Raw genomic sequence first — 27,608 nt, 5'->3', positions numbered from 1 at the left:
AAATGGCAATGTTGACAACTTAAAATATTATTGTTAAATATAACTGTTATTCTCAACCAAATCTGAAAATGCAAAGGCTATTCACAAACTTAATCCAACTACTGATCAGCACAACTTCAATTGCTTCATTTCCTACCAAGGCTTTTCTACCTCTCTTTAGGCAATCTGTTGGTAAGCTGCAGAACACTTACCATATTGATTGTGGTGATGTGGCTGATGCAGAAAGCCAATCAGTTTTGTCTACTGTAGCTCAGAACAGCTTATCAGGAGAGATGCACCAGGCTGATGTACAGTCTAGAATTACCATGATGAGGCTTTCTATTTTTTTAATCACTTGTTATTTTTAACTGTTGTAGCACTTTTTATACTCACATAAAACTTTTAAATGAATAAATAAAAATATCTCAAAGTGTTTGTTATATGTCAGACACTGTGTTTGGGGTATGCAATTGCTAGTAAGAAAACCCTCTAGTAGATTACATTTTATTAAGGCAAGACAACATATATAAAGGAAGTAGAGTTTGAAGGGGAAGAGAAGTATGTGGTACTGGGGGCAGCATGTTTTAGAGATAGCTATGGCATTCCTTTTTATTCTGGGTTTCTGGTTCCTAAAATACATATAAAATCTCACTTGTTAGGCTCATAGTTCTGGGAAACAACATTTCTGGTGAGAGTAAAAAGAGGAGCAGTCCAGTGTAAGCAGAATGATATGGATTTGGCCCACAAGGAAGCTTTTTCACTATGATTTTTTTTAAACAATGTTGGTAACCAACTCTCTTACTATTTTCAAATGCTATTGATAGAGATAGGGTGAGGCAAATACTGATTTTTCAAAAATTACACACCTTTGAATTCTGTAGAATCTTCATACAATATCACTATTTTTCTCATTACTAGCAAGTTAGCTTTTTTCTCTCATCCTCAAATCGTATCCAGCTAAAAATCTATCCAAGTAAAGTGACTTATCTTGCATTCTCTGCTTCACAGAGATGAGAAGCATAGTAAACTCATGTTCTGTAATGACTTTCTGTCATTCTTAATCAGATATAATTAGATAAATTCAAGACCTTTTTGAAGGCTAATTATATCTTGTACACTCTAGACATCAGCTGCCCTTGTTATATGTTGTGCATTTTTGTTTTTATTTCCTTTCCCTCTGCTGTCTGCCTGTAGCAGCAGATTTGGTTTGGCGTGCAGTACTAATTGGGAAGAGAGGGAGGTATTCTCTCAGGGATCTGTGCTTGCAGCACCTCTATATATGCAATGGTATAGACTTGAAGAAATGCTTGTAAATCAATGGAATGATTTTTAGCAGCACTTAACAGTCATTTCTGAGTAGAGAGAAAGAGTAGAAAATACTTGGAAATGGGAAGAATCAACTTCTAAATTATAGCAAAGATATAAATCTTTCCCTTCTCAGTTCAGATATTTGAAACTGTTGTCTATGCTAAATTTCTCTATTTCCCCTCTTTTTATATTTTAAACTATAATCTCGTATTTGACTTAAACTCTTAAATGAAATTATTCAAATCTATCAGCCTCAGCTTCCTATCAAACTAATACTCATTCTCCATGTCATGCCCACTAAAAATGGTATCTCCTAAAAATCAGAACTAGGTCCTCTTCTCTTGTTTCCACTATAATATCATCCTGCTCTCAAGAAGTCAGCTATCATTTCAATGAGGATCATTCTCAAGCACCCATCCCCACCCACCCACCCCCACACACATATATATGTCTGCCTTTGTTTCTGTCTATGTCTATATACAAACACATATATACACATACAGAATGAATATATATATTGTATACATACAGTGTTTATATATAGATATGCATATATATATACATATGCATATGCACATACATATAAATCTATCTATATATACAGTGTTAATCTCTTTAGTGATATAGGTTTAATATATACATATTCTATTTAAATATGGATATATATGCATATACCTATATCTGCATTTTATTTGGACTTATTATCTTTGACCTCAAATCTTTTTCTCTCCCCACCTTCTCTATTATGTAGAGGATATCCTCCTACTCTCACTCATGTCATTTAGACTCATGACTTTTTCACATGTTTTCAGTGACTTCTCTTTTAGCTCATTTCCTACTTTGTTCACATAATGAGAAGCTTGAACACATTTGAAAACTATCTGATATTAGAAAATATTGAAGGCAAAAGGAGAAGGGGACGAGAGAGGATGAGATGGATAAATAGTGTCACGGGAACAATGAACATGAGTTTGAACAGGGTTCAAGAGATGGGGGAGTATAGAAGGGCTTGTCATTCTGTGGTCCATGAGATACTACTATACAATGTAGGTTCAATCATGTCCTGCACATGGCTTCTTCATTCATTAAAATTGAATGTCTCCAGGAGGAAATACTAAATACTCTGGTTTTCCAAGCCCTATGTGACCTAGTCCCCTCATACCTTTCTAATTTTTTTTTTTATTCCTCCACATATACTCTTCAATCCAATGACATTGCCTTCCTGGTTGTCCCCATGAACAAGACACTTTATCTCTTGGCTCTTGGCATTTTCTCTGACTATTCCTCATGACTAGAGTTCTCTCCTTTCTCTTCTCCAACTACTGATCTCCCTGACTTCCTATAAATTCCAAATAAAACCCTATCTTTAAAAACAAGTCTTTTCTAATTCCTCTTAATTCCAGTGTTTTACTTCAGTTAATTTTTCCTATATATTCTTAACTTAGTTAGTATACATTTATTTGAAACAAATTTCCCACAATAGATTATAGACTCCTTAAGAACAGAAACTGTCATTTGCATCTTTTTCTCACTCACTGTGTTATGAAGTAGCTGGCATATAATAGGTACTTAATAAATGTTTTCTGATTGAGTTATAATTAATTGCTCAATGTTATCCCCTGATACTTACTAATTTATCACTTACATCTAATTCATTGAAAAATCTCCCAATATCTGCTTTTAAAACAGTCATTTCCCCCCTCCATTTCCAAATTCCTAATTCAGACTTTCATTAATTCTTGTTTGAACTATTACAATAGTCTTATATTCTCAATGTCTCATGTATAGCTTTAATTTGATCTAATCTATACTATTTTCAGCTGCTATAGTGAGATTGCTAAAGTGAGTTCTGATCTATTAATTTCCCTGCTACTCAATAAACATTAGTAGTTTCCTATTGCCCCCTTTATAAAGTCTTTTGTTTAATATTCAAAGCTCTTAACTCCTGTATTCTTTTATTTTTCCAGTCTTCTTATCATGTATTTCCTTCCACACAAATTCTGAATCACTATACAGGTCTGCTTACTGTTATTGCACTCCATTTTCTGATGCTGTGCCAGACAGGCCACCAACTGTCTTTAATACCTCCAATGGCACTTTCACCTTTGATTCTTAGCTTCATTGGCTTCCTTCAAGACAAGTCAAATCACACCTTCTACAGAAACCTTTCTTATCCCCCCAGCTGCTAGTGTCACTCTTGAGGTGATTACCTTCTGTCTAATTTGTATGTATCTTGTAGGTTTATTTATATGTCATCCTCCCTTTTACAATATGAGCTCCTTCCAGGCCAGAATTATCATGATCAATAGTGATCTTTCTTTATATACACACTGATTAGCACAGTGCCTGGAACATAGTAAGTATTTAATAAATGCTTTTTGACTAAAAAGTATCTTCTGATTCCTTATTTACATTTTTATAACTTCAGATTTTAGAGTGTCAATTTTCCTTAAAATGAAACAAATATCTATAATAAAGGCTGTATCTAAGCTTTGAACAATAAGAGAGATTAATTTAGAAAATTAATTACCTTTCAAAACAAGAACCAAACAAGTAGAATGATACCCATATTGGGACAATAGCTAGAGTCATGTAGCACACAAATGATAACTATTTGAGTACAAATAATATATACAAATAAGAAACATTAATATTCATTTTCTTTTTTATCTCAAAAAATTAGAGTTAAATGTTAAGGACTAAGTTGAATATCAATAATGTTTGTCAAAATTCAATGCTAAAATAGTTTTCTGTGCATTTTTAATTTAGCTATTTTCCTTAGTTATTAAGAACATGCTTTTCAAAATACATTCTAAAATAAGAGAAATTGATTTGAAAGAAAAAAATTCTTTCATTTTTCTATTAGAAACTTTTTCCCCTTTCTTTTTGTTTATAAATGAAAGTAACTAAAAATCAGATACCTATAACTAAAAAATGAGAAAACCCTGAAAATGGTAAAATTCAATATTTTTGTGAGATAGATTAATATATGAAACCTTTTTTGTATAGAGAGGATAATTAAGTAGAAATCATATGAATTATTTTTTTCCAGGAAAATTATAATGTTTTTATTTCTAGACTTTTACATGTGTAACAGAAAATGGCATTCATTTGTTCTGTACTATGTTTTATATGTTTTGAATTCAGAGACCTTTAGGATTTTGTGAGATAGGCTTATATATGTCATAAAACATAATATTTAGTGATCATTTAAGAATAAAAAGAGAATATATATTACATTTGGGGTGATTGCCAGATATGCAAAATTTGTGAAGAGCCACTTTGCATTTAAAAGCATATACTAAAAAAGATGAAAGAAGATGCCTACATGAATGGCTTGTCTAGAAAAGGAGGATAAAATACTTAAGAACTTAATACTTAGCTAAGTGTAGTATCATGTCCTAGAGTAATTATATTAAAATGAAAAAAAAAAATCTCATTCCAATCATTTCACTACAAGAAAGGAAATAGTACTATCAAAAGCTCATCCTTATCTTTCAAATATCCCCACATTGACTATGAATTTATAAAAGCTTTAATGTTCTTTTCTTAGCATAATTAGATCCACTGAAGAAATCTCCTTCTCAATAAAACCAACTCCCACTTAGGATCATGGTGGGAAACCCTCTGAGTGATTTACTGGCAACCTCATCTTATCTGTAACATATGCAAAATAGAATTTATTTTATTCAGCAAAATTTTCTATTGAAACCCATGTTCAGTGGCAAGTTTTTAATAGATGTTCCGATTGATACTTGTGTGGATTAAGTTGGAATTTAGAGAAATAATGGAACAAGAAGCTTACTTGTTAATAATAATCCAACTTCTGGGAAAGTACATTCAGCTTGGAATAAATACCTCATATGTCACCTACAGGGAAATTGTGATATTGGATACTTTTAACTATACTTGAGTACATTAACAATATTGACTTTTTAAGAACCAGTTTTGGATTTTACTGGCATAGGGAATTATAGAAATTCTCTCCAACCAACCAGACCAGTTCCTACTCTCCTACTTCCAGTTTTAGTGAGTTGCCCTGGACAGTTAGAAATAGATGCGGAGGCTTACCCAAGTTTAGCGAGCCTGTAGGTTTCACAGAAAAAGCTTGAATCCATGCCATTCTGACTTCATGGCTAACTCCCCACTTCCTAGCCCAACTTTATCTAAGAAATTATAGCGTTATCCTATGAAAATTTATCTCAGATCCAGGTCATCACACCAACTTATCAATAGCTCTTAATATCTAAATTATGATGTCAAATTCATTCATTATCTATCATTCCTAGCTTTAAAGCTCTGAAAATGCAATAAACACCCCTTTCTATATCATCATTCAAAACACTGATGTCCATATTGAAAGGAATATGGCACAAAACAGAGTCCTGCAACAATATATTTGGAACCACTCTTCAAGTCAGTACTAACCCATTAATTTAGTCATCCAATTCAACATTTATTAAATGTTTATTATATTCAAAGCATACAACTCTTTTAGAATGATCTTTCACCAAACTATGACTTTATTTGCATATTTCTCCAGCTTATTCATCAGGATATTAAAGAGACTTTATCAAAGGCTTTTTTGAAACTGATACATTCAATCCATAACCTTTTTGTGCTCTAATAAGAATAGCACATATTATTTTTTAAAAGGAAAAGAGGGTTTTTGGTTTGCAATAATATATTATTTGTGAACTCTTCTTGATTCTTGGTAGTCATGGCTTCTCTTTTTAATGCTCCCAAACCATAGGCTTAATATTCTGTTTTAGAACTATTTTAGGGATTAGAATCAGGTTCACTTCTTTACAATTTATAAACCCACCTTTTCCCCTCTTTCAGAAAATTAGTAGACCATTTGCTATCTCTGGTCTCACAGTTCTTCAATTTTCTATGAAGTTTCTATGATGATTAACCATAATTCAATGTTCTTAGGTCAACCTTTTTTTTTTAAAAAAAATACATTTTGCTATAATTCTGCACCTGGAAACTTAATATCTTAGTGGATTTGTGATTTCATCAATGTTCCTACACTCTCCACTAATGCAGATTGCCACTCCCATAGCAGCTACTTGAGGGGAAGAGCTTAGCCTCTGATTTCTTTTGACAGTGTGCAAACCTGGATTCTTCAAAGCCTCACCTCAGAGCCAGAGCTGCAGCAAGTGTCCACCTCACAGTTATACCCATGAAGAAGCTTCGACCTCTTGTCTCTGTGAAAAGGACTATTTCAGAAGGGAATCTGACCCACCTACAATGGCATGTACAAGTAAGGAAACCCTGTATCTCTTCAATGATGCTAAACTCACATTTCCCAATCTGAAGGAATGACATTATAGAAATAAAAACAATAATCTTGCATGTTTCTTTTTTCTCTTCAGCGGGCACAATGTTTACTCACCCTAGCCACATAAATGTCCCCTGAAGCAAGCCTTATAAAGGCTAACTTCCCTAACTAACACACCATAGAATTGCATAAATATTCCTTAGGTTAGATTTTAGAATCATTTTTAAGGTGACAACTCTTTCATTTTTGCTTTATGTTTGACTTATAATATTCATGATTACTCCATTGATGACTTAAGTACCTAGCTCTCTGTTCACATAGGCTACGTACTGCATTCAAATCCTCAGTCTTCTAAGTCATTTAAACATAGAACTTCTCTTGGCACAAAGGAGATACCCAAGCTTCAACCTGTGCCTCTGATCTGCAAAGAACACTTTGCAGAAAAGCGGTTTCTCATTGTGAGACACTTCTTCAAACTTAGGCAAGTTCACGTAGCAGTTCAGATGTCAAAGTCAAAAACTAATTCAATTTTTCAGCTTAGGGTTACAGATTTCTGTCAGCGATATCAATGAATGTCATTAAATGTAGTATTATATTATTATGTGATTTCATAATGCTTTTTTATCATTCTAAACATAAATTATATCCGTAAAAGTTCTTTTTGAACTGCAAAGCTTCACTGACAACACTCATATTGATCACTGTTCCTATTTATCTCCCAATGGAATCTGACATACTGCCACCACAATTCTTCACTTCTATAGAAGACATACACAAACTTAAGTCATCACTGAAGAGCATATTCAGAGGTCTGTTTCCAATATAAATTTTAATGAAAATATAAAAAAAAAGAGAAACACAAAATAGTTCAAATCAGAAGCTGCTTCTTTGGTTCATATCCCCTTCCATTTAATCCACTACCTTTTTCTCAATCATGTCCTGTAGTATTTTAGTCCTTGACCTAGTGGGTATTTGTCTTCAAGATGACAGGGATCACTGTTGACAAATAGATCCTAAAAGCAGATAAATCTCACTCAGAAAGACAGTGTTCAGAATATCACAAAACGATTTTCCCAAAAAAATTGTTTCCTTCTTCCAAGTTTCCAAACTTTTACAAGAACACATTTTTGGGATTCTTCAGAAAGTTCTTATTCAGGCAGAAGCTCAATGCTGATCCCCTCTGAGAATGCTCATTTTATAAGTTAGAGGATCACTCACTTCAAAGCATTGCCATTGAAATCAGAGTCCTTAAGCCTTTGAGAAGAGCAGCTGAATCTTCTGCATAAAACCCCACTGGTGCCTTTAAGTAATTTACCCTTTATCTAAGCAAAAGAAAAAAAAACTCCATTTTTTAAAAAAAGCCACAAATATAGTGGATATTCCCAATCATTTGGCAGTTCTCAGCTATCAGAAAATAAATATATATTGCGTGAATACATCTGAAAGGAATGTCTTTTGTTGTCTTAAATTGGTTAAAGATTCTTAAAGCTACGTAATTCCCAGCAGTTGTAAATATTCCAGTCATTTTGATATCTGAATGTCATGAAGGAGAATTCATTTGAGCTTGAAGCATTTAAGAACATGAGTAATCTAAGTGGTTTAGGTTAGATGAAGGTATAAAGTATTTCATAGAATTCAATCTTTTAGTCCTGGCCCATGTGTTTTAGTTTGAATTCAATTCAACACAAAAATGATTTGTTGAATTTTAAATATTCAAATACTTAAAGCAAAGGTACTTGGGTGAAGGGAAGGAAATGCAAGTGAAGAGAGTCTGGCTTGAGTTTTCTAGATCCATTAATCCTCTATACAATTTTACACTTGTAGGCAGTCTTAGGTGGTGAGATCTGAATAAAGGATTGTTTGTGATAAAGGAGAGAATTGTAAAGGACTGGTGATAATTCTAGAACCAGTGTCCAAGATGTAAGCTTTGTATTAGTAACCCTTCTGGCTATGTAAAGTTTCCATCTTTCTTCCCGCAAAGGAACATTCTGTCTGCACTGCTCAAAATTCTTATATGATGTATTGTTAATTCTACAAGATGATATGTATATAAGATTGTGTAACTGTTTTCAATTGCTTTCTGAGTAATATACATAATGCATATGTTTCCCACAAGCAGATGGATTGATAAATGTTCATATGAGAATCTTAAATGTTATATTCTGCTTGGCTTTATAAAATTTAACTTCATGGCACCAACTTTAGGTCTTATTTTATTTAAGAAGTGAGAAAATACAGAAAGAAAAAAGAAAAAAATCAAATTGGGGGTTTTTCAGGAACATATTTTTCAGAGCCCCACTTCTTCATTTATATCCTCCAATATGCATATTTAGTAACAGCAGAATCCTATTACTTGATTCTTCAACATTAGTCCATTTTGAATCCATTTTGCTGTTTCTGATTTGAGCTTGAGCACAACATTCATATTGACTTCAAAGGCATTTTTGTATTCATAGAACTGTTAAGGGTTTAAGAGGGGCATACCAAGCTAAGAAATAGGCTGTGGTGTATGCTTCCTATTCCACATGAAAACATCCTGTGTTCGATATTTCATTTGAATGCTTCCTCCCCCCCAAAAAAAATAGTCAAATATTTTGAATGCAATTTTATTAACAGATTTTACAAGCTACACATGCTTTATTCTAGTATCTCTAATTGATAGTTGGGAAGGGGAAGTCATATGATAGTTCAACCAGAAAGTGTGATTCTCCCCTTTTGTGATTATCCTTTAGAAAGCTAGATTGTCAAGTCGAATTATTTCACAATCTCATATAACCATTTCTGCCACAAGTGCTATCTTTCTGTTGGAATGCTTGTGTGTGTGTGCTTGTTAGTATCAAGAGGGTTTAAAATAGAACTTTTCAAAAAGTGTTGTGCTGGTTTTCAGAGGTGTTACTGTTTTACTTATATGGTCTTAAAATGTAGTACTACATAAATATAGCATTAGATAATACACATCCTTTCCTCTATTATTTTCACCTCCACTATAAGTATGCTTCCAAAATTCACAATTCATTCACAATTTTAGATTAATCACAGAGAAAATGTAAAATAGGAAAATTAGTCTGACTTTCATAAGCTTCTTGATATATATATTACTACTAATGAATTAAATTTATACAAGTTTTTCAGTTTCAAAGTGAATTCCTTAAAATAACCTTGTTATATAGATAATTCGTATTTTAATATCTGCATTTTGCAGATGAGAAAACTGACATTTTGCAATTGTGACATAATTATAATTGTTTAAAGTTTGCAAAGCATCTTACATATATAATTTAATTCAATGCTGACAGAAAATCAGTGATATTAACACTAATCTCTATATTATAGGTAAGAAACAGGTTCCAAAAAGATTTCAAAAAAAATATCATAGTCAAGACTACAAAGTAGGAGTTCTGACAGCAAATATAGTAGTCTATCCATGATTTCATGCTACTTTGTATCTTACCCATATACAATAAAGTACATTAGCATACTTATATTATTCCATTTCAGCAAAAGTTTCTTTTCCAAGTCTCTGGGGGAGAGGGGGAGAGACACAATTTTAATTTCTTCTCTGTGAATTTCTACTATGTGATCATTTCATTTTTGTCAGAAGTTAGAAATCTCTGTTAGGAATTCAGTTATGAACTTTGGTCACTATGTAATTCAAAATCATTTCTTTTCAATATGCTGATTTTTCACCTCAAATTAGAATAGAATAGAATGCCTCCCTTCACATCTGCCAAAGCATTTAACAATTCTCAGAATTGTGCTGATTTCATTATTGGTATCAGAATTCAAATATTTCATTAAGATATGGTATTCCTGAATGGACCCAAAAAAAAAAGCAAATTTCTTATGTAATGATACTTTCATTTCTATTCAAATAGAAAGATGGACAACTAAGGATAGAAGATAGGAAAGTCAATTTGGATGCATTTATGGGTTATGGATTGTGAGAATTGAGACAAATATATTTTTTCATCTGACTGTCTTTAGGGATGAAATCTGTTATGCTCTCTTTAGACATTAAACAGTTGTGCATGGATCTTTTAAAAAGTATTATTTCCTATTATATAGAAAAAGCATTCCAGAGTTATGTCATTTTTTTGTTTCATGAACCCCATATATTTAGTAAATTAAAATCTATAAATTATAGAATTATGGCATTAAAGAAATATTGAGAGAAGAAGTATTGTTACAGATTGTAATGGTTGACCATCTTTTAAAACCTGGTGTTTGCTTGACAGTATGAGGGAAGCTTTAAAAGTACTGTATGTGATTTGGCATGAGGAGATGGAATCTATTTTGAAACATATGTGAAATGTTTCTGAAAAATATGTGATTTGAGATCAAGGACTTCAACTAAAAACAAAAACAAACAAAAAACAAAGAAACAAAAATTATAGTTTCCATTTGCACTCGGTCTTCACTTCACAGACTAATAAGAAATAGGAGCAAAGAAAAGTTGTTTTCAGTTCTAAAGAGAAAAATATACATGCACATAAAACCTAAACTTTTACTGTTTTATTCAGTATTGAATACTAAAATAAACCTTACTTTTATTCATTTAGATTAAGAAATATATATCTCAAGGAAAAACATTTATTTCAAAAGAGAAATAAAATCCCCTAATACTAATGCATCTCTCCCTCTAATAAAGGATTTGAAGTTTCATTGTAAATTGACCATTACTTACTTCCTATATAAAACAAAAGAAAACAAAAGCAGCACATTATATATTTCTTCAGCCCAGGGAATGGTAGGATGAGGAATGTATAACAATATCATCTTAAAATATGTTTTTCTCACTTTACTTTGCAAACCAGGACCCCCCTCAGCTCCTCGGAATGCCATCTCAAATGTTAACGAAACTAGTGTCTTTCTGGAATGGATTCCTCCTGCTGACACTGGTGGAAGGAAAGATGTGTCATATTATATTGCATGCAAGAAGTGCAACTCCCATGCAGGTGTGTGTGAGGAGTGTGGCGGTCATGTCAGGTACCTCCCCCGTCAAATCGGCCTGAAAAACACCTCTGTCATGATGGTGGATCTCCTCGCTCACACAAACTATACCTTTGAGATTGAGGCAGTGAATGGCGTATCCGACTTGAGTCCAGGAGCCCGGCAGTATGTGTCTGTAAATGTAACCACAAATCAAGCAGGTAAGTGGAACTCCCAAACCAAGAGGTGCCTCAGGCTCCAATTCTGTTACAGTTTCTTGTGCAGCAGTGTTCTTAGTTGATTCAGGAAGAGGACTTTCAAGCAGACACTGATCAGCAGATCAGGATAACACTGCTCATATACTTTTGTTTTTTGTGAGTTCTACAATCTCACATACTAAATCCCTCACCACCAACCATCACATGAGATAAGGCAATAAACTTGGATTTGTTTTATTTTTATTTTCCATTTTTAAGCATATTCATGACAGGATTTGGACTTCAGACACTTAATCTCCTCCCTACCCCATTGTGAATGGCAACCATTGACAACTTACTCCCCATTGAAATAATAGTTTGTGTTTTTTGCTTATGTTAACTAAATATTTGGTAGAGATCTGTAAAATATAGGTGACTCTCTTTTTCACATTAATACAGCTTTATTTACATTTTAACATTTTCTTTATTTTGCTGCTGTTTTAATTATAAAATGAGTTGTATAAAAAAAAATCTCTCCTGTATACCTTTTTAGAAATCAAGTTGACTGAACTAATACATGTGTTTTAAAATATATACTTCTCCTCTTTTGGAACTTTTAAGTCTTGTTAAATAGAAAATGATATTCTAAGTTTCTCTTACATTTGTTGTATCTTTGCATTCTTTTTCACTTATTCCCTTTTTTATGAATGAGGGTTTTTTAGGGCATTTTCCTTTCAGCAAGAAGAGTTAGATCAGATAATATACATTTATTCATCCCATTCTATATAGAATTCCATGAAGACATATTAACTAGGGGCAGCTTTTTATTTTTGGTTTATTTTTATTTAAAGCAATTTAAAACAGAATTTCAAGGAGACTATAAGAAAGAATTATGTCTCCCATCTTATCTCATTCCTAAAGATCTCTCTCCTTCTGTTTGTATTATTTAACATTACGACTGATCATTGGTCTAGAAACAGATCCCATGACTCTCTTCTTCATCAAACATAAGAATGTTTGATTGAGCATCATCATGTTTAGTTGGCATAATATTAACATATATATGAGTTTCTACAACCACTAGGGAAGCCAGGATGTTATTGGTAATCAGACGTAGTCAAAGTAATTAATTTGAATGTTAGGTAAACCATGTTGCTCTCTCTTGAGGAAAAAAAAAAAGAGAGAGAAAGAAAAGTCCTATTGAGTGGTCACTTACTTCTGCGTGATGTAATAAAAACAAGCTTCCAAGAATAGTAAAAATGATGTCAAATGACAGCAGTGAATTCAGCATAGTAGCTGTTCTTTGCTACATAGAACTATTATGAACCTATCTTTTTATCATTCTAAGAAGAAAAGCAATATATCAGTATATCTATATCTATCTATCTATCTATCTGTCTGTCTATGTATCTATACTCATGTTTCCATCCCAGAGTTTTATTCTGCAACAGGGTCAATAGGCATAAATAGGGATAGGATACATAAACACATGGAAAGACAATTCTTTCTTTAGATTGAGCTGCTATTGTCAATGACCAATTGTGATTCATTGGTAATTATATAAAAAATTCAGAGTTTCATTTTGAATTCCATTTGAATCTTCCAGTAACAATATGAAGAATTCACTTTCCACAATGTAGGGAAAAATAATATATTAATTCTTCTTGTTCTTGTTCTTGTTTAGTTTTGCTCTCTTCTTGTTGTTTTCCTCCTTCTCCTTTTTCTATCATCTTCTTTTTCTTCTCCTCCTCTTTGTCCTCTTTCTACTCCTTCTCCTTCTCCTCATTCTCTTCTTCCTCTTCCTCCTTCTCCTCTTCCTCCTCCTGTTTTTCTTCTTCTCTCCTTTTTCTCCTACTCCTTTCTTTTTCTTTCCTTCTCATCCACTTTAATTTTTCTAACTCTTCTTCCAAAAAGTAAAATTTTTGGAACTCTTTTTTTTTTAACTTGGATGTCAGCAATATTATTTGTTCATTTCAGTAGCTGATTTTCTTGGCCTTTTATTCTGTTTTCAATGGCATATCCAGATCCCCAAAGTTTAGGTGTTCTTTGACTCTAAAATTTATTTAAACAAAAAAATTTAGAAGAGCCATCTAAAAGATCAAGATATAGCTATCATTTGGATATATTTATTTGAAGTCATGATTTAATAATTTTAGAGAACTCTGGGTAAGACAACCAACTTATGTAGTCTATATATCTACCTCACAGGGTTATTGTGAGTATCAAATATTTAAAAATCTTTTAGCATGATTCCTAGCATAAATCAGATATATTATAAAACCTTATCAACTCTTCCCCCAACCCCTAAGTGTTTCCAGAAAACATTAAATGACTTCCCCTGAGTTATTAGCCACTAAGGATAAGAGGCAGACCTTGAAACCAGCTCTTCTTGACTGCAAATCCATCTCTCCAGTCACTATTCCAGCCTGATTCTCAGGTTGAGTATAGAATCATAGGTTTCAAGTTGTAAACTCTTTCAGAGACTATCTGGTCACCTTTTTTTCCCCATTTTTAGTATGTAAACCTAGAAGCAGAGAGATAGAGGAGATCAGATAACTTCCAAATCAGAATTTTGAGAGAAATTCGGTGTGAAGGAGAGTTGGAGTGCAGAAGTGGAGAAATGAGTAGGAAGATCCAAGGATATTAATTCTAATTTGAGGAAGCTTAGGGAAATAATGAGCCTCTTGTGGGGAGGTTAACATATCTGTTGGATATCAGTGAGTCAGAGAAGTGAGCCATATTGTACCTTCCTGTTGTAATTATAATATGAGGACTTTAATTGAACTAATTACAGAATATCTATAGAATTTCAGTTACATATATTGACATGCCCTCTAGTTTGTAAAGAACTGTTTTTTATCATTATTCTTCAAGAAGCATCTTCTCAGTATCCTTCATTTATAGAGTTTGTATCCTCTGAACAACCACTGGGATCTAGCAATGTTCAAGATACTCATCACTAGCTAATGTAAGTATTGTCTCAATTTTTAAGGCAAAATTCTAGGATTCCCCACTCTAGTTCTCATGACACACCTACAATAGGAAAGATATAACAGGAAAAAAAAACTTTCTCAGAGCTTCAACAATTCCAAATAATTGTCTAAATCCTTTCCAATGAAAAACTGGTTTATAAAAGTGAAGAATATTGCTGTCAAAATATCTTAGACTCGTGACAGCTAGGTGGTGCAGTATATAGAGCACCAGCCCTGAAGTCAACAGGACTTGAGTTCAAATTTGATCTCAGACACTTAATACTTCCTAGCTGTATGACTCTGGGCAAGTAACTTAACCCCACTTGCCTCAGCAAAAATAAAAAAATTAAAAACAGACTTTTTTCACTGCTTCTGCTCCAATGACTACTCATCACTATTCCAGAAAACAGGAGACTTGTTTCTTTCATTTTCTTTTCTTTTTTTTTTTATTTTAGAACCAAAGGAAAACAAAACTGTAAAATTTGAAAAAAAAAAAGTTATCCATATCAGATTTTTTGTATATAAAAATTATGGTGGAAATATATATATATATATATATATATATATATATATATATATATATAATTTCAGACATCATTGAGCATTATTTCTTGGTTATGCTAGTGGCAATGACAATTTTTTTTCTTGCTGAAGTACTTTGTTTCAGTTTGGTAACTGGCAATAGTATTTGGGCTAGGATTTTCAAGTTAATATAATTTTCCTTTCTGATGGCAAGGCATGTGTGAACTGTGGTTCAAAATTAGATTTGAAAGTACAAGAAGAGAAATAGATGGTTCTGTGTGCAAGATGAAAAATATTGCATTAAATTGGGAGCAGAAATTGATTAGCTTAGCCTAGCTGATCAGCCTATAAAATGTAATAATGATTTCCTGCCGAGGGTGAGTGATTAAATGATTAATTTATGGATGTTTATACAGTATTTAAAGCATTTCCCCCTCCATGATATCATTACAGAGTCTGGCATCTTGCTCTTGTGAATAACTGGCTGAATACAAATGGCAGTTTTTGCATGTGATTTAATATTAATTTGAACTACAACATTTTGAGGAAAAACAAAATGCTAGGTGTTTTGTTATTATTGTCGTTCCCTAAAAAATGTAGCCTTCCTGAGAAAGAAAAGAGTTGTTCCCTAAAGTCTTTTTGAAGGTTTTTTTTGATATTGAGAAATATAATGATAATTTAACAAACAAAAAGCATAGGATTATATGAAGATTAATATTGTTGGCATCTAATAAATACAAATAAAAATACTTATCCTTAATACTTAGTCTCACTTTTTCATTCTATATTGTGTTTTGATAAGAAGGAAGGATTGGCTGACATTGCAGTGCACAGAATATCATGTTTTGAGTCAGGAAGATCAAAATTCAAATATGATCTCAGACATAAGTTAGCTAAGTGACTCTACCCAAGTCATTTTTTCTTTGTTCTTCATCTATAAAATGGATTTAATAATGATATAGCACCTACTTCTCAGAGTTATTCTGATCATTAAGAAGATATCAATTGCAAACCCTTAGCATGGTGCCTGACACATATTAATCATTATTTAAATGTTATTATTAGTCATTATTTTGTTATTCTTGTTCTTATTATTACATGGACTCAGGAATATTTGAATACCTTAATACAATGAGGCTGACCTTTGGAAATTTTGACTAAAATCTACAATCCAATTTTCTTGTAGTTCCATACTGTTTATTGTTTTTGTTATTGATTAGGAAAATGAAATAGATAGCTTTCATAGCTCATTTTTAGTTGACAATATAGCTATTAGAGATAGGGAACATAATAGAAGAAAAAGTCAGATTAGAATATTGGGTAAACTATTAATCTTAATAGGGATAAATATACTTACTTTCCTATATGTTTTAAGAAATCTATTTCACCAATTAAAAATGAAAGAGGCATGGGTAAATAAGAGTTTACCTGGAAAAGATTGATGGGATTTATTTAATTGCAAGTTCAGTATGAGTCAACAGTATCATATGAAAGTAAAGAAAATTAATGTGATCTTAGGCTGCATTAAGAAAAAGATTCATAGAATTCAGAATGAGGGAAATGATAGTTGCTTTAGGCAAACCACAGCTAGAGCATGTATTTAGTTCACAGTAGCACATTTTAGGGAATGTATGTACTACCTGAAGCATGTATAGAAGAGTGCAATTTGGCTGATCAGAGTACTGGAGAATGTGCAATATGAGGACTGATTGAATTAAAGAGGGATATTTTCACTACTAGAGAAAGAGATGTATTAAAGAATTGGAAAGTCTAGAGGAAAAAGAAAGAGCAATAATATTATATACATTGCTGTATATATCTGTGCACACAAATATACAACCATGGAATTATATAAGGTGGTGAATTCGTAAGTCTAAAGGCTGTTATACACACCATTCTTCATAAAAAGAGAATGGGGCTAGGACTATCTGGGAAGATGATTCAAATAAGGAAAAAAAAAAACTCAAATAATTAGAGGAATGGGATCTCTTACCTCACTAGAATTTTTCAAACAGATGTTACATGATCCTGTCATGGAGATTTTGTATAAGGATCACTTGGTCAGATATAGAAGGAATTATATGACAGTACCCATCAGTTCTTGGATTTTGTAATTCTGTGATATTTTAAATAATAAATAATCAAAGGTACTATGCTTAATGTTTTCCTTCAAATTCTATATTAATACTAGAAAAAAGAGAATATTTCAATATATGACAAAGTTTTTTTTTTATTAAAACCAAAACTTCCAAAGAACTGTAACACATGCAAAATGTCATATGTACATAGATATAAAATATAATATAACTTTTATGCATTAGCCATGTATGTTTTTCCCTACCACACACACACACACACACACACACACACATATATATTCTTTTTCTTTTCACACATACATATGTGGAAACACAGACACACACATACACAGACATACACACATTAAGTTTATAGTGCCACATCATGCATAACACATATATTTATGAAAAAAAAGTTTCTATATTTTGCTTCTTTTTGTACAAGGCTCTGTGTCAGATGTTGCAGCATTCAGATAAAAAAATAACTATCTCCAGCCCTCAATTAATTTACCTTTTTAATAGACCTCCAAAAAAGTCACATGTAGGTTTATAATATGAGGAGTAAGAGAATGTTACCTATTAAAAAGTTTAGGAAAGGCTTCTCCCCTTGAAGCTGGCTAAATCTTGAAGGAAATGAAAAAGTGCAATACATGGTGTTGAGGAAAGAATGCCTTTGAGACATGACAGACAGTGTGCGCAAAGAACTAGAGGTTGGAGTTGGCATGTTAAGTTCAGATAAGCAGAAATAGTCCAATTTAGATGGAACATAGAATGTGAAATAATTCTGGAAAGATAGACTGAAAAAAAAGCAAAGGAGAGCCAATATGGCAGAGTAGAAAAACACTCAGCAAAGCTTTCCAAAATCCCTTTCCAACAACTCTAAGACAGTGTTTTAAATTAATGGATCTAACAAAAGGTCTGGTGAAATTATTTTCCAGATTAAAACAATTTAGGAGATCAATAGGAAAGATTTCTATCAGCTGTTTGATGGTAGAGACTAGAGTCTAGTACAGACTAAGTTGCTGATTTGATGGGGACAGCCATTTTGGGAGCTCTCAGCCCATCATTGTTGTTGGTGGTGGGTGTGAGACAACTGATCTGAGGGAGATTGTGGTTGCTGGCACTGGATTCAGTACTATGTTGTAATACCTACAGTAAATTTCAGGTCACAGTTCAAGGGACAAAATGAATGATAATACTTGTTGCAGGGGAACAGCGACCAGGATTTTGTTTCCAGGGTAAAGGTCACTCATAAAGCAGTAGGGACCCTGATCTCACTTCAAAAAGAGAGAAGGTTAAACTAGAAATTGTGACTGCAGGAGAGCCTGTGAACCAGTCATAGTTCCAGAGCTATAAGGAGTGGTAGTGCTGGTGGCTATAAGGCATCAAGTTTCTTTCTTGGTAAAGAACAGAGAATGGTTGCTTCTTAGATTACACCATTTTGGAACTAATGAAAATATATAGACTCCCAGCTCTCAAAAAAAAAAAAAAAAAAAAAGACTGGGGCAGCTAGGTGGCACAGTGGTTTGAGCACTCACTCTGAAGTCAGGAGGACCTGAGTTCAAATCTGATCTCAGACATTTAACATTTCCTAGGTATGTGACCCTGGGCAAGTTACTTAACCCCAATTGCCTCAGAAAAAAAAAAAAAAAAAAAAAGATTGAAAGGATTGAAATTTGAAACAGTGGCCCTTTGACCTGTGGTTAAAAAGCTCAACTTTAACACAAAGTTGAAAATCAAGAAATAGGCTGGAAAATGAGCAAAATCAAAATAAAAACAAAACAAAAGAAACCCAGAAGACAATGCCAAAGTAGCAGAAAATAAAGCCTCAAAGAAACTTGTTCATTGCATATAAGCCCCACAAGAATTCCTAGAAAAGCTCTAAATGGATTTTTAAAAATCAAATAAGAGATATAGACGAATGATTGTTAAAAGAAGTGAATGTGATGGAAGAAAATACTTCACAAAAAGCCAATAAGCAATAAAACAACATCAAAAGTTAAAAAAAAATTAAAAATGTAAAAGATCCCACTGAGAAAAACAACTGTCTTAGAAATAGATTAAGGAGAGAGAATTTAAGAATTGTTGGTAAGCCCTTGAAAAAGGGCTCTCTCTCATTACTATATGTCCAATATGACTGGGGATAGAAACAAAATTAATTACTGCCTTTAAGGAGCTTACATTTTACTGAATGAAATAGCATGTAGCTAAAATGGCATGTACAGACAAAGTAGATATAATGTAAACCTTTGTATGAAAGGTGCTAGGAGCTGGATGCACTGAGAAAAAGTCCCTTTTGTACAATGGAATTTTGAGTAAAGTCTTCCAGGAAATCAAGCATTCTGAAAGGTACAAGGAAGAAGAGATCGCATTATCAATATAGAAGACAGCCAGTTAAAAATCAGAAAAGGGAGAGGGAATAATCACATGAAGAAGCGCAAAAAGATACATATGTTAAGATGATTAAGGTTTATGTTTTATATTTTTCATCCATAACATAATGTACTTTGCTTATTTCTAGACAGTGAACCATATAGAAGGCTGTTCCTGGGTTTCACTTATTATGTTACATGATAAATACCTTTATATAATCTTTCTAAGAGGGAAGAATTAGAAAAAGAAACCCTCCAGACTTTATACATAGCAATACACACAGCCCAATGCTTTATAAAAAGTGGGGGAGAAAAGGAGAAACATTTGAAAGAACCACTGACAATGTAGGTACCAACTGCTCTAAGTTTTCTGGAACAAATATACAAGCTTTCATTTTCCAATGACTATACTGTCTTTAGTTTCAATTTCTTAGAACACAGAGGTGCTCCTTTGCATAGAATCCTCATTTGTAGTTTGAAAAAAAAAATACACAATGGAAGACTGGAATAATATTAGAGAAATAACATATATGTAGTGGACCACAAAGTACAGGAGGAAAACAGGTCTAGCTGGCTGCTGAAATTCCATCATATGCATTTACAACATATGACAGAAATAGAGTAGGAAATTTCAATTATATAAATTATTAATGATGTGCATCAATGACTGAATGTCCTAAATCTGATTGTTTAATGCTTATGGTGTTTGTTAAACATTTGGATAGTATTTTTACTATCTCCTAGAGTCAATAGAGAAAAGAGGATTCTGGGTTGTTACTTTTGGGCCAGTTTATCTCACTGTTTAATAATAGAGTTCAACTAGAAGACCTTTAAAGTCTTTTATAATGCTAAATCAAAGATTATATAGTTCTTGCTATTGATTTCTCTGTAATCATCATTGTTTCATTTCTTTGGGTGTGTTGTTGTTGTATTTAGGGTTTTTTGTTACTTTTGAAAATCAGTAATTCATGTGAATTAATGTAGATACAAAAGGTCCAAATCACTCAAAATAATCAATTTGTAAACCAGAAATAGACTACTCTATTTTTTTATTTGTGAGAGCCATTTTATTTTTAACATTTTTTTCAAATACATGCAAATACTATTTTCAACATTCACCTTGGCAAAACCTTGTTCCAAATTTTTCTCTTTTTCTTCAACTCCCCTCTTCTAAGACAGGAAACAATCTAATATAAGTTAAACATGTGCAATTCTTCTAAACATATTTCCATATTTGTCATGCTGCACAAGAAAAATCATGTGATCACCATTTTATGACTGAGGAAACTGAGCCTTGCTCATTGTCACAGAATTTTTTTTTAAATGATTTAATTAATTATTTTTATTAAAGCTTTTTATTTTCAAACATACACATGGATAATTTTTCAACATTAACCCTTGTAAATTCTCAGGTTCCAATTTTCCCTCCCCTTCCCCCATACCCTCCCTTAGATGGCAAGCAATCCAATGTATATTAAACATGGTAGAAATATATACTAAACCCAATATATGTATACAAATTTATACAATTATCTAGCTGAACAAGAAAAATGAAATTAAACAGGAAAAAATTAAGAAAGAAAGTAAAATGTAAGCAAACAACAACAAAAAGAGGGTCTACACTCAGCTCCCACAGTCTTTTCTCTGCATGTAGATGGCTCTCTTCATCACAAGATCATTGGAACTGATCTGAATCATCTCATTGTTGAAGAGAGCAACATCCATCAGAATTGGTCATCGTATAATACTGTTGTTACTGTGTACAGTGATCTCCTGGTTCTGCTGATTTCACTTAGAATCAGTTCATGTAAGTCTCTCCAGATCTCTCTGAAATCTTCCTGCTTATTGTTTCTTATACAACAATACTCCATTAACATTCATGTACCATTACTTATTCAGCTATAATCCACTGGGCATCCACTCAGTTTCCAATTTCTTTTCACTACAAAAAGGGCTGCCACAAATACTTCTGCACATGTGGCTCCCTTTTCCTTCTTTAAGATCTCTTTGGGATAAGCCCAATAGAGACACTGCTAAGTTAAAGGGTATGTACAATTTGATAACTCCTTGGGCATAGTTCCAAACTGCCTCCAGAATGGTTGGATCAGTTCACAACTCCACCAGCCATGTATTAGTGTCCCAATGATATTGCAGAGTTATATTAATTTGCATTTATCTGATCAATAATGATTTAGAGCACCTTTCATAAGACTAGCAATAGTTCCTATTTCTTCATCTGAAAACTCTCTGTTCATATCTTTTGACCATTTACCAATTGGAGAATGGCTTGAATGTTTATAAATTTGAGTCAATTCTCTATATATTTTAGAAATGAGACCTTTATAAGAATTCTTAAATGTAAAAATGTTTGGCCACTTTATTGCTTCTCTTCTATTCTTCTTTGCATTGATTTTGTTTGTACAAAACCTTTTTAACCTAATATATCAAAATTATCTATTTGATGTTCGATAATGCGTTTCAGTTCTTCTGAATTCCTTCCTTCTCCATAGATCTGACAAGTAAACTATCCTATGTTCTAATTTACTTATAATTTCACTCTTTTTGTCTAAATCATGAACCCATTTCAACCTTATCTTGGTATATGGAGTATGATGTGGGTCAGTGTCTAGTTTCTCCATACCAGTTTCCAATTTTCCCAGCAGTTTTTGTCAAAGAGTGAGTTCTTATCTCAAAAACTGGCTTTTTTGGGTTTGTAAAACACTAGATTGCTATACTTATTGACTATCTTGTCCTATGTATATTACCTATTCAACTGATTAGTCTATTTCTTAACCAGTATTAAGTGGTTTTGATAACTGCTGCTTCTTAAAGATTTATCTATTTTATTTTATTTTTCCATAAAACCAACTCTTAATTTATTTATTTCATTAGTTTCCTTACTTTAATTTCATTAATCTCCCCCTTTATTTTCAGAATTTAAAATTTGGTATTTAATTGAGATTTTTTAATTTGTTCTTTTTCTAATGTTTTTAGTTGTAAGCCCAATTCATTGATCTTCTCTTTCTCTATTTTATGCAAGCAATCATCCAGAGATATAAATATTTCCCTAGTAACCACTTTGGCTGCATCTCACAAATTTTGGTATGCTGTCTCATTATTGTCATTCTCTTGGATGAAGTTATTGATTGTGTCTATGATTTTTTGTTTCACTAGTCATTCTTTAGTATGAGATTATTTAGTTTCTAATTAATGTTTGTCCTATTTTCACCTAGGCTTTTATTGTATGTTTGCTTTTGCTTCACCTGAGAAAGGATTGCTACCCCTGCTTTTTAATTTTTTTTTTACTTCACTTGAAGTATAACAGATTCTGTTCCAGCCTTTTACCTTTACTCTGTGTGTATCACTTTGCTTTAAATTTATTTCTTTTAAACAACATATTATATGATTCTGGCTTTTAATTCAGTCTGCTATCTGCTTCCATTTTATGAGAGAGTTCATTCACATTCACAGTTAAAATAACTAATTCTGCATTTCCTTCCATCTTATTTACTCCAAGCCATGCTTTTCTCTTTCCTTTCCTTTTGCCCTCCTCCCCAGTATTTTATTTCTAATCACCACCTCACTCAAACAGCCCTCCTCCTTTGCAGCCTCTCTCCCTTTCTTGTACCTTTCTTCTATTACTTCTGTTTTCCCTTCTATTAGCTTCCTCCTTACCTTTTCCCTATAAGGTGAGAAAAGTTTCTCTGTGAAACCAAATGTGTTTGAAATTCTCTCTTTGAGTGAAGTCTGATTAGAGTAAGATTTACACAATTTTCATCACCTTCCCTTCTTTCTCTCAATTATAATAGAACTTCCCCTCTTCATGAGATGTAATTTTGCTCATTTTACCTCCATTTTCCTTTTTCCAGTACAATTTCCTTTCCACCTCTTGTTTCCTTTTTTATTATCACAATAAAATCAGATTAACCCATACCTTCTTAGTATACCCATAACATAAATATAGTTCTCAAAAATTCTTTCTTTTTTACCTTTTTTATGCTTCTTTTGATTTCTGTGTTTGGAGATCATTTTTTTTGTTCAGATCTGGACTTTTCAGCAGAAATACTTGAAATTCACCTATGTCATTGAATGCTCATCTTCTTCCCTCAAAGATAAAGCTTATTTTAGCTGGATAACTTATCCTTGGCTGTAATCCAAGTTCTTTTGCTATTTGAGATATCAGATTCCAAGGCCTTTGATCCTTTAAACTTAAAGCTGCTAGATCCTGGGTAATCCTTATGGTGGCTCTTCAGTATTTTTTTTTTTTTCTTTCTGGCTGCTAACAATATTTGTTTCCTTGGTGTGATAGTTCTGAAATTTAGCCACAATATTCTTTGGAGTTTTCATTTAGGGTCTCATTCAGGAGGTGATTGGTGAATTCTTTCAAAGGCTCTTTTACCTTCTGGTTCTGGGACATCAGGGCAGGTTTCCTTCATGATGTCCTGAAAGATGATGTTTAGGCTCTTTTTTTCATCAGGGCTTTCAGTAAGTCCAATAATCCATAGATATCTCTCCTAAATCTATTTTCCAGGTTAGTTGTTTTTCTAATGAAGTATTTCACATTTTCTTCTATTGTTTTTTTCATTTTTTTCTTTGGCTGATTCTTAGTCTTATTGTCTCATTCACTTCCATTTGTTCAATTCTAATTTTTAGTGTAATATTTTCTTCAGTTACCATTTTTAGCTCCTTTTGTATTTGGCCAATTGAATTTTTGAATGAGTTGTTTTGTTCATTGCATTTTTTTCCATTTCACAAATTCTGTTTTTCAGTGAATTGGATATATCTATTTTGTAAGGAGTTATATGCTTTTTCCATTTCGTCATATCTATTTTTAAGGAGTTTTCTTCAGATAATTTCTGTTTTTCCTTTCCCATACTCTCTTGCAAAGATTTCATTTCCTTTCTCCATTTTCCTTCTGGCTCTTTTTAAAGATCCTTTTTAATATCTCCCCCCAAAAAACTTGTGAAATGGGGACCAGCCCAAATCATCCTTTGGGGCTTCATCAGGATTACAGAAAATCTGTTTAACCCCAAGATTGCAACTAGGACAGAGTAATCTCAGAGTCTTATAGAAAATTCTCTAGTACACAGATGCCCCAATGCTCTAGCTCCCTACCTCAGCTCCTTCACTGGGCTCCCTACACTGCAGTCTGGGCTTGGATTGAAACAGGGTATTCTGAAGTTCTTCTAAGTATATTTTTCTTTTTTTATTATAACTTTTTATTTACGAGATATATGCATGGGTAATTTTTCAGCATTGACAACTGCAAAACCCTGGTTCCAATTTTTCCCTTCCTTCCCCTTATTCCCTCCCCCCGATGGCAGGTTGACCAATACATGTTAAACATGTTAAAACATAAGTTAAATACAAAATATGTATACGTGTCCATACAGTTATTTTGCTGTACAAAAAGAATCTGACTTTGAAATAGTGTCCAATTAACCTATGAAGGAAATCAAAAATACAGGTGGACAAAAATAGAGGGATTGGGAATTCTATGTAGTGGTTCATCGTTATCTCCCAGAAATCTTTTGCTGAATGTAACTGGTTCAATTCATTGCTGCTCTATTGGAACTAATTTTGTTCATCTCATTGCCAAAGAGGGCCGGGCCCATCAGAATTGATCATCATATAGTATTGTTGTTGAGGTATATAATGATCTCCTGGTCCTGCTCATTTTATGCAGCAACTTTTTTCCCAGTTTATTGCTTCCCTTCTAATCGTGTCTGCATTAGTTTTGTTTGTACAAAAATTTTTCAATTTGATGTAATCAAAATTTTCTATTTTGTAATCAATAATGATCTCTAGTTCTTCTTTGGTCATAAATTCCTTCCTTTTCGACAGGTCTGAGAGGTAAGTCTCTCCAGGCCTTTCTGGAATCATCCTGCTAGTCATTTCTTATAGAACAATAATATTCCATAATATTCATATACCACAATTTATTCATCCATTCTCAATTGATGGGCATCCCTTCTGTTTCCAGTTTCTGGCCACTACAAAGAGGGCTGACACAAACATTCTTGCACATACAGGTCCCTTTCCCTTGTTAAAGATTTCTTTGGGATATAAGCCCAGTAGTAACACTGCTGGATCAAAGGATATGCACAGTTTGATAACTTTTTGAGCATAGTTCTAATTTGCTCTCTAGAATGGCTGGATGTATACACAATTCCACCAACAATGTATCAGTGTCCAAGTTTTCCCATATCCCCTCCTTTTCCTGTCATTCTAGCCAATCTGACAGGTGTATAGTGGTATCACAGAGTTGTCTTAATTTGTATTTCTCTGATTAGTAATGACTTGGAGCATCTTTTCATATGGCTAAAAATAGTTTCAATTTCTTCATCTGAGAATTGTCTGTTCATATCCTTTGACCATTTATCAATTGGAGAATGACTTGTTTTCTTATAAATTAGAATCAATTCTCTATATAGTTTGGAAATGAGGCCTTTATCAGAAGTTTTGACTCTAAAACTTTTTTCCCAGTTTATTTCTTCCCTTCTAATCTTGTCTGCATTAGTTTTGTTTGTACAAAAATTTTTCAATTTGATATAATCAAAATTTTCTATTTTGTAATCAATATTGATCTCTAGTTCTTCTTTGGTCATAAATTCCTTCCTTTTCCACAGGTCTGAGAGGTAAACTATCCTGTGTTCTTCTAATTTATTTACAATCTCATTCTTTTTCTAGGTCGTGAATCCATTTTGACCTTGTCTTAGTGTATGGTGTTAAGTGTGGGTCAATGTAAAGTATATTTTTTTCTTAAAGTGTGTTATACTCCAAATATTTGTGCATTCTTTTACTCCCAAACCAGTTTAAAGGATTAATCTGCTATTGGTTTGAAAGAAGTTTAGAGAAGGTCAGATAGAGATGTGTCTACTCTCAGCTATCTTGGCTTTGTTTTCTTTAATTAATTTTAGAAGAATAAAGTGCTCTGAACATATGACAGATGAAGCCAAATAGAAAATATCATATGACTATCTGAAAAAAAAAAAAACAGCTGTCAGACACACCTCCTTTTGAGCTAAGTATAAAACAGCAAAATAGTGCAGAATCAGGAAGTCTAACAGCTGACCAATCTAGCAAAGAAATGCTTCACAGAGAAAATCATCTTTGTGGGGAAGGGAGGGTGGAGTTCTCTCTTTACTCACCCTTTTCATTGGCCAGGTCTGGAAGATCTGAAGTTGCCACTGGAGCTATTGCCACTGGACCAACAGTGGCTGATAACATTAGGATATATCAGGCATTAAAACATAAAAGGAAAGCCAATTAGACACATTGAGCAAAGACAGATTGAAACTTTCCACTCTTTATAGGGATACTTACTCTCAGATCCTATCATAGAAGAGAGCCATACCTAAAAAATTTTCAGTGTAAACATTTATATATAAGAAACTAGCAGATGCTACAAATTAGACTCTGATTTATTAATTTGTTGATTTGTGGATATAAGGAAATGATGGAAAACATGTTAGACTTAAAAGTATGTTGGGTATAGTTTCTCTTCTCAAAACTTTTCTCATATGCCAACATACCACTTTTTAAGAATTACATGATGATGTACCAAGAGACTTCTCATAAACAGGAGCTATTAGTCCACCATTTTGATAATCTCACTGTCTACATTTAAGCCCAGTCTTCTCACTCTCACTGATGTGCCAAGTATTCTATCAGGGTTATAGTGACTGTAACCTATAAGGTTAGAGATTCTAGAATTATTGCTTATGTGGCCCCACAGCTATGTTACCTACTGATTATCCGTCAGGTATCAGCCTTTGGAAAGAGTTTTTACTAAAAAATTATGAATTGCTATAGAAATCCAAGGCTCTAAAATTCATGATTAATGCTCCCTTTGAACATGGCACCACATAGTTACCCTTAGCCCAGTGATAGATCTGAGACAATATAATCCTTTCAAAACTCCATTGAAGTGTGTCCCTTCTTGGATATATACAGAATGACAGGGG

General features: G+C 33.0%; 1 protein-coding gene across 5 annotated transcripts in view; it reads left to right on the top strand.

Annotated features, from left to right (window-relative positions):
* EPHA5 (EPH receptor A5) overlaps nucleotides 1-27,608 on the top strand; it is a 454,937-nt gene that overhangs the window by 242,605 nt on the left and 184,724 nt on the right. For 4 of the 5 annotated variants that reach the window (XM_031942341.1, XM_031942339.1, XM_031942340.1 and 1 more), the window contains exons 4-5: nucleotides 6,398-6,553; nucleotides 11,386-11,721. The exons of the other annotated variant lie outside the window; for it this stretch is intronic. In XM_031942341.1, the coding sequence (XP_031798201.1) occupies nucleotides 6,398-6,553; nucleotides 11,386-11,721 (492 nt within the window). The remainder of the gene's footprint in view (nucleotides 1-6,397; nucleotides 6,554-11,385; nucleotides 11,722-27,608) is intronic. 5 annotated transcript variants of the gene reach the window in all.

Source organism: Sarcophilus harrisii, chromosome 6 (genome assembly GCF_902635505.1).
Source record: "Sarcophilus harrisii chromosome 6, mSarHar1.11, whole genome shotgun sequence".
Classification (NCBI taxonomy): domain Eukaryota; kingdom Metazoa; phylum Chordata; class Mammalia; order Dasyuromorphia; family Dasyuridae; genus Sarcophilus; species Sarcophilus harrisii.
The sequence above is the reverse complement of the archived record's forward strand: the minus strand, read 5'-3'. Positions and strand labels throughout refer to the sequence as shown.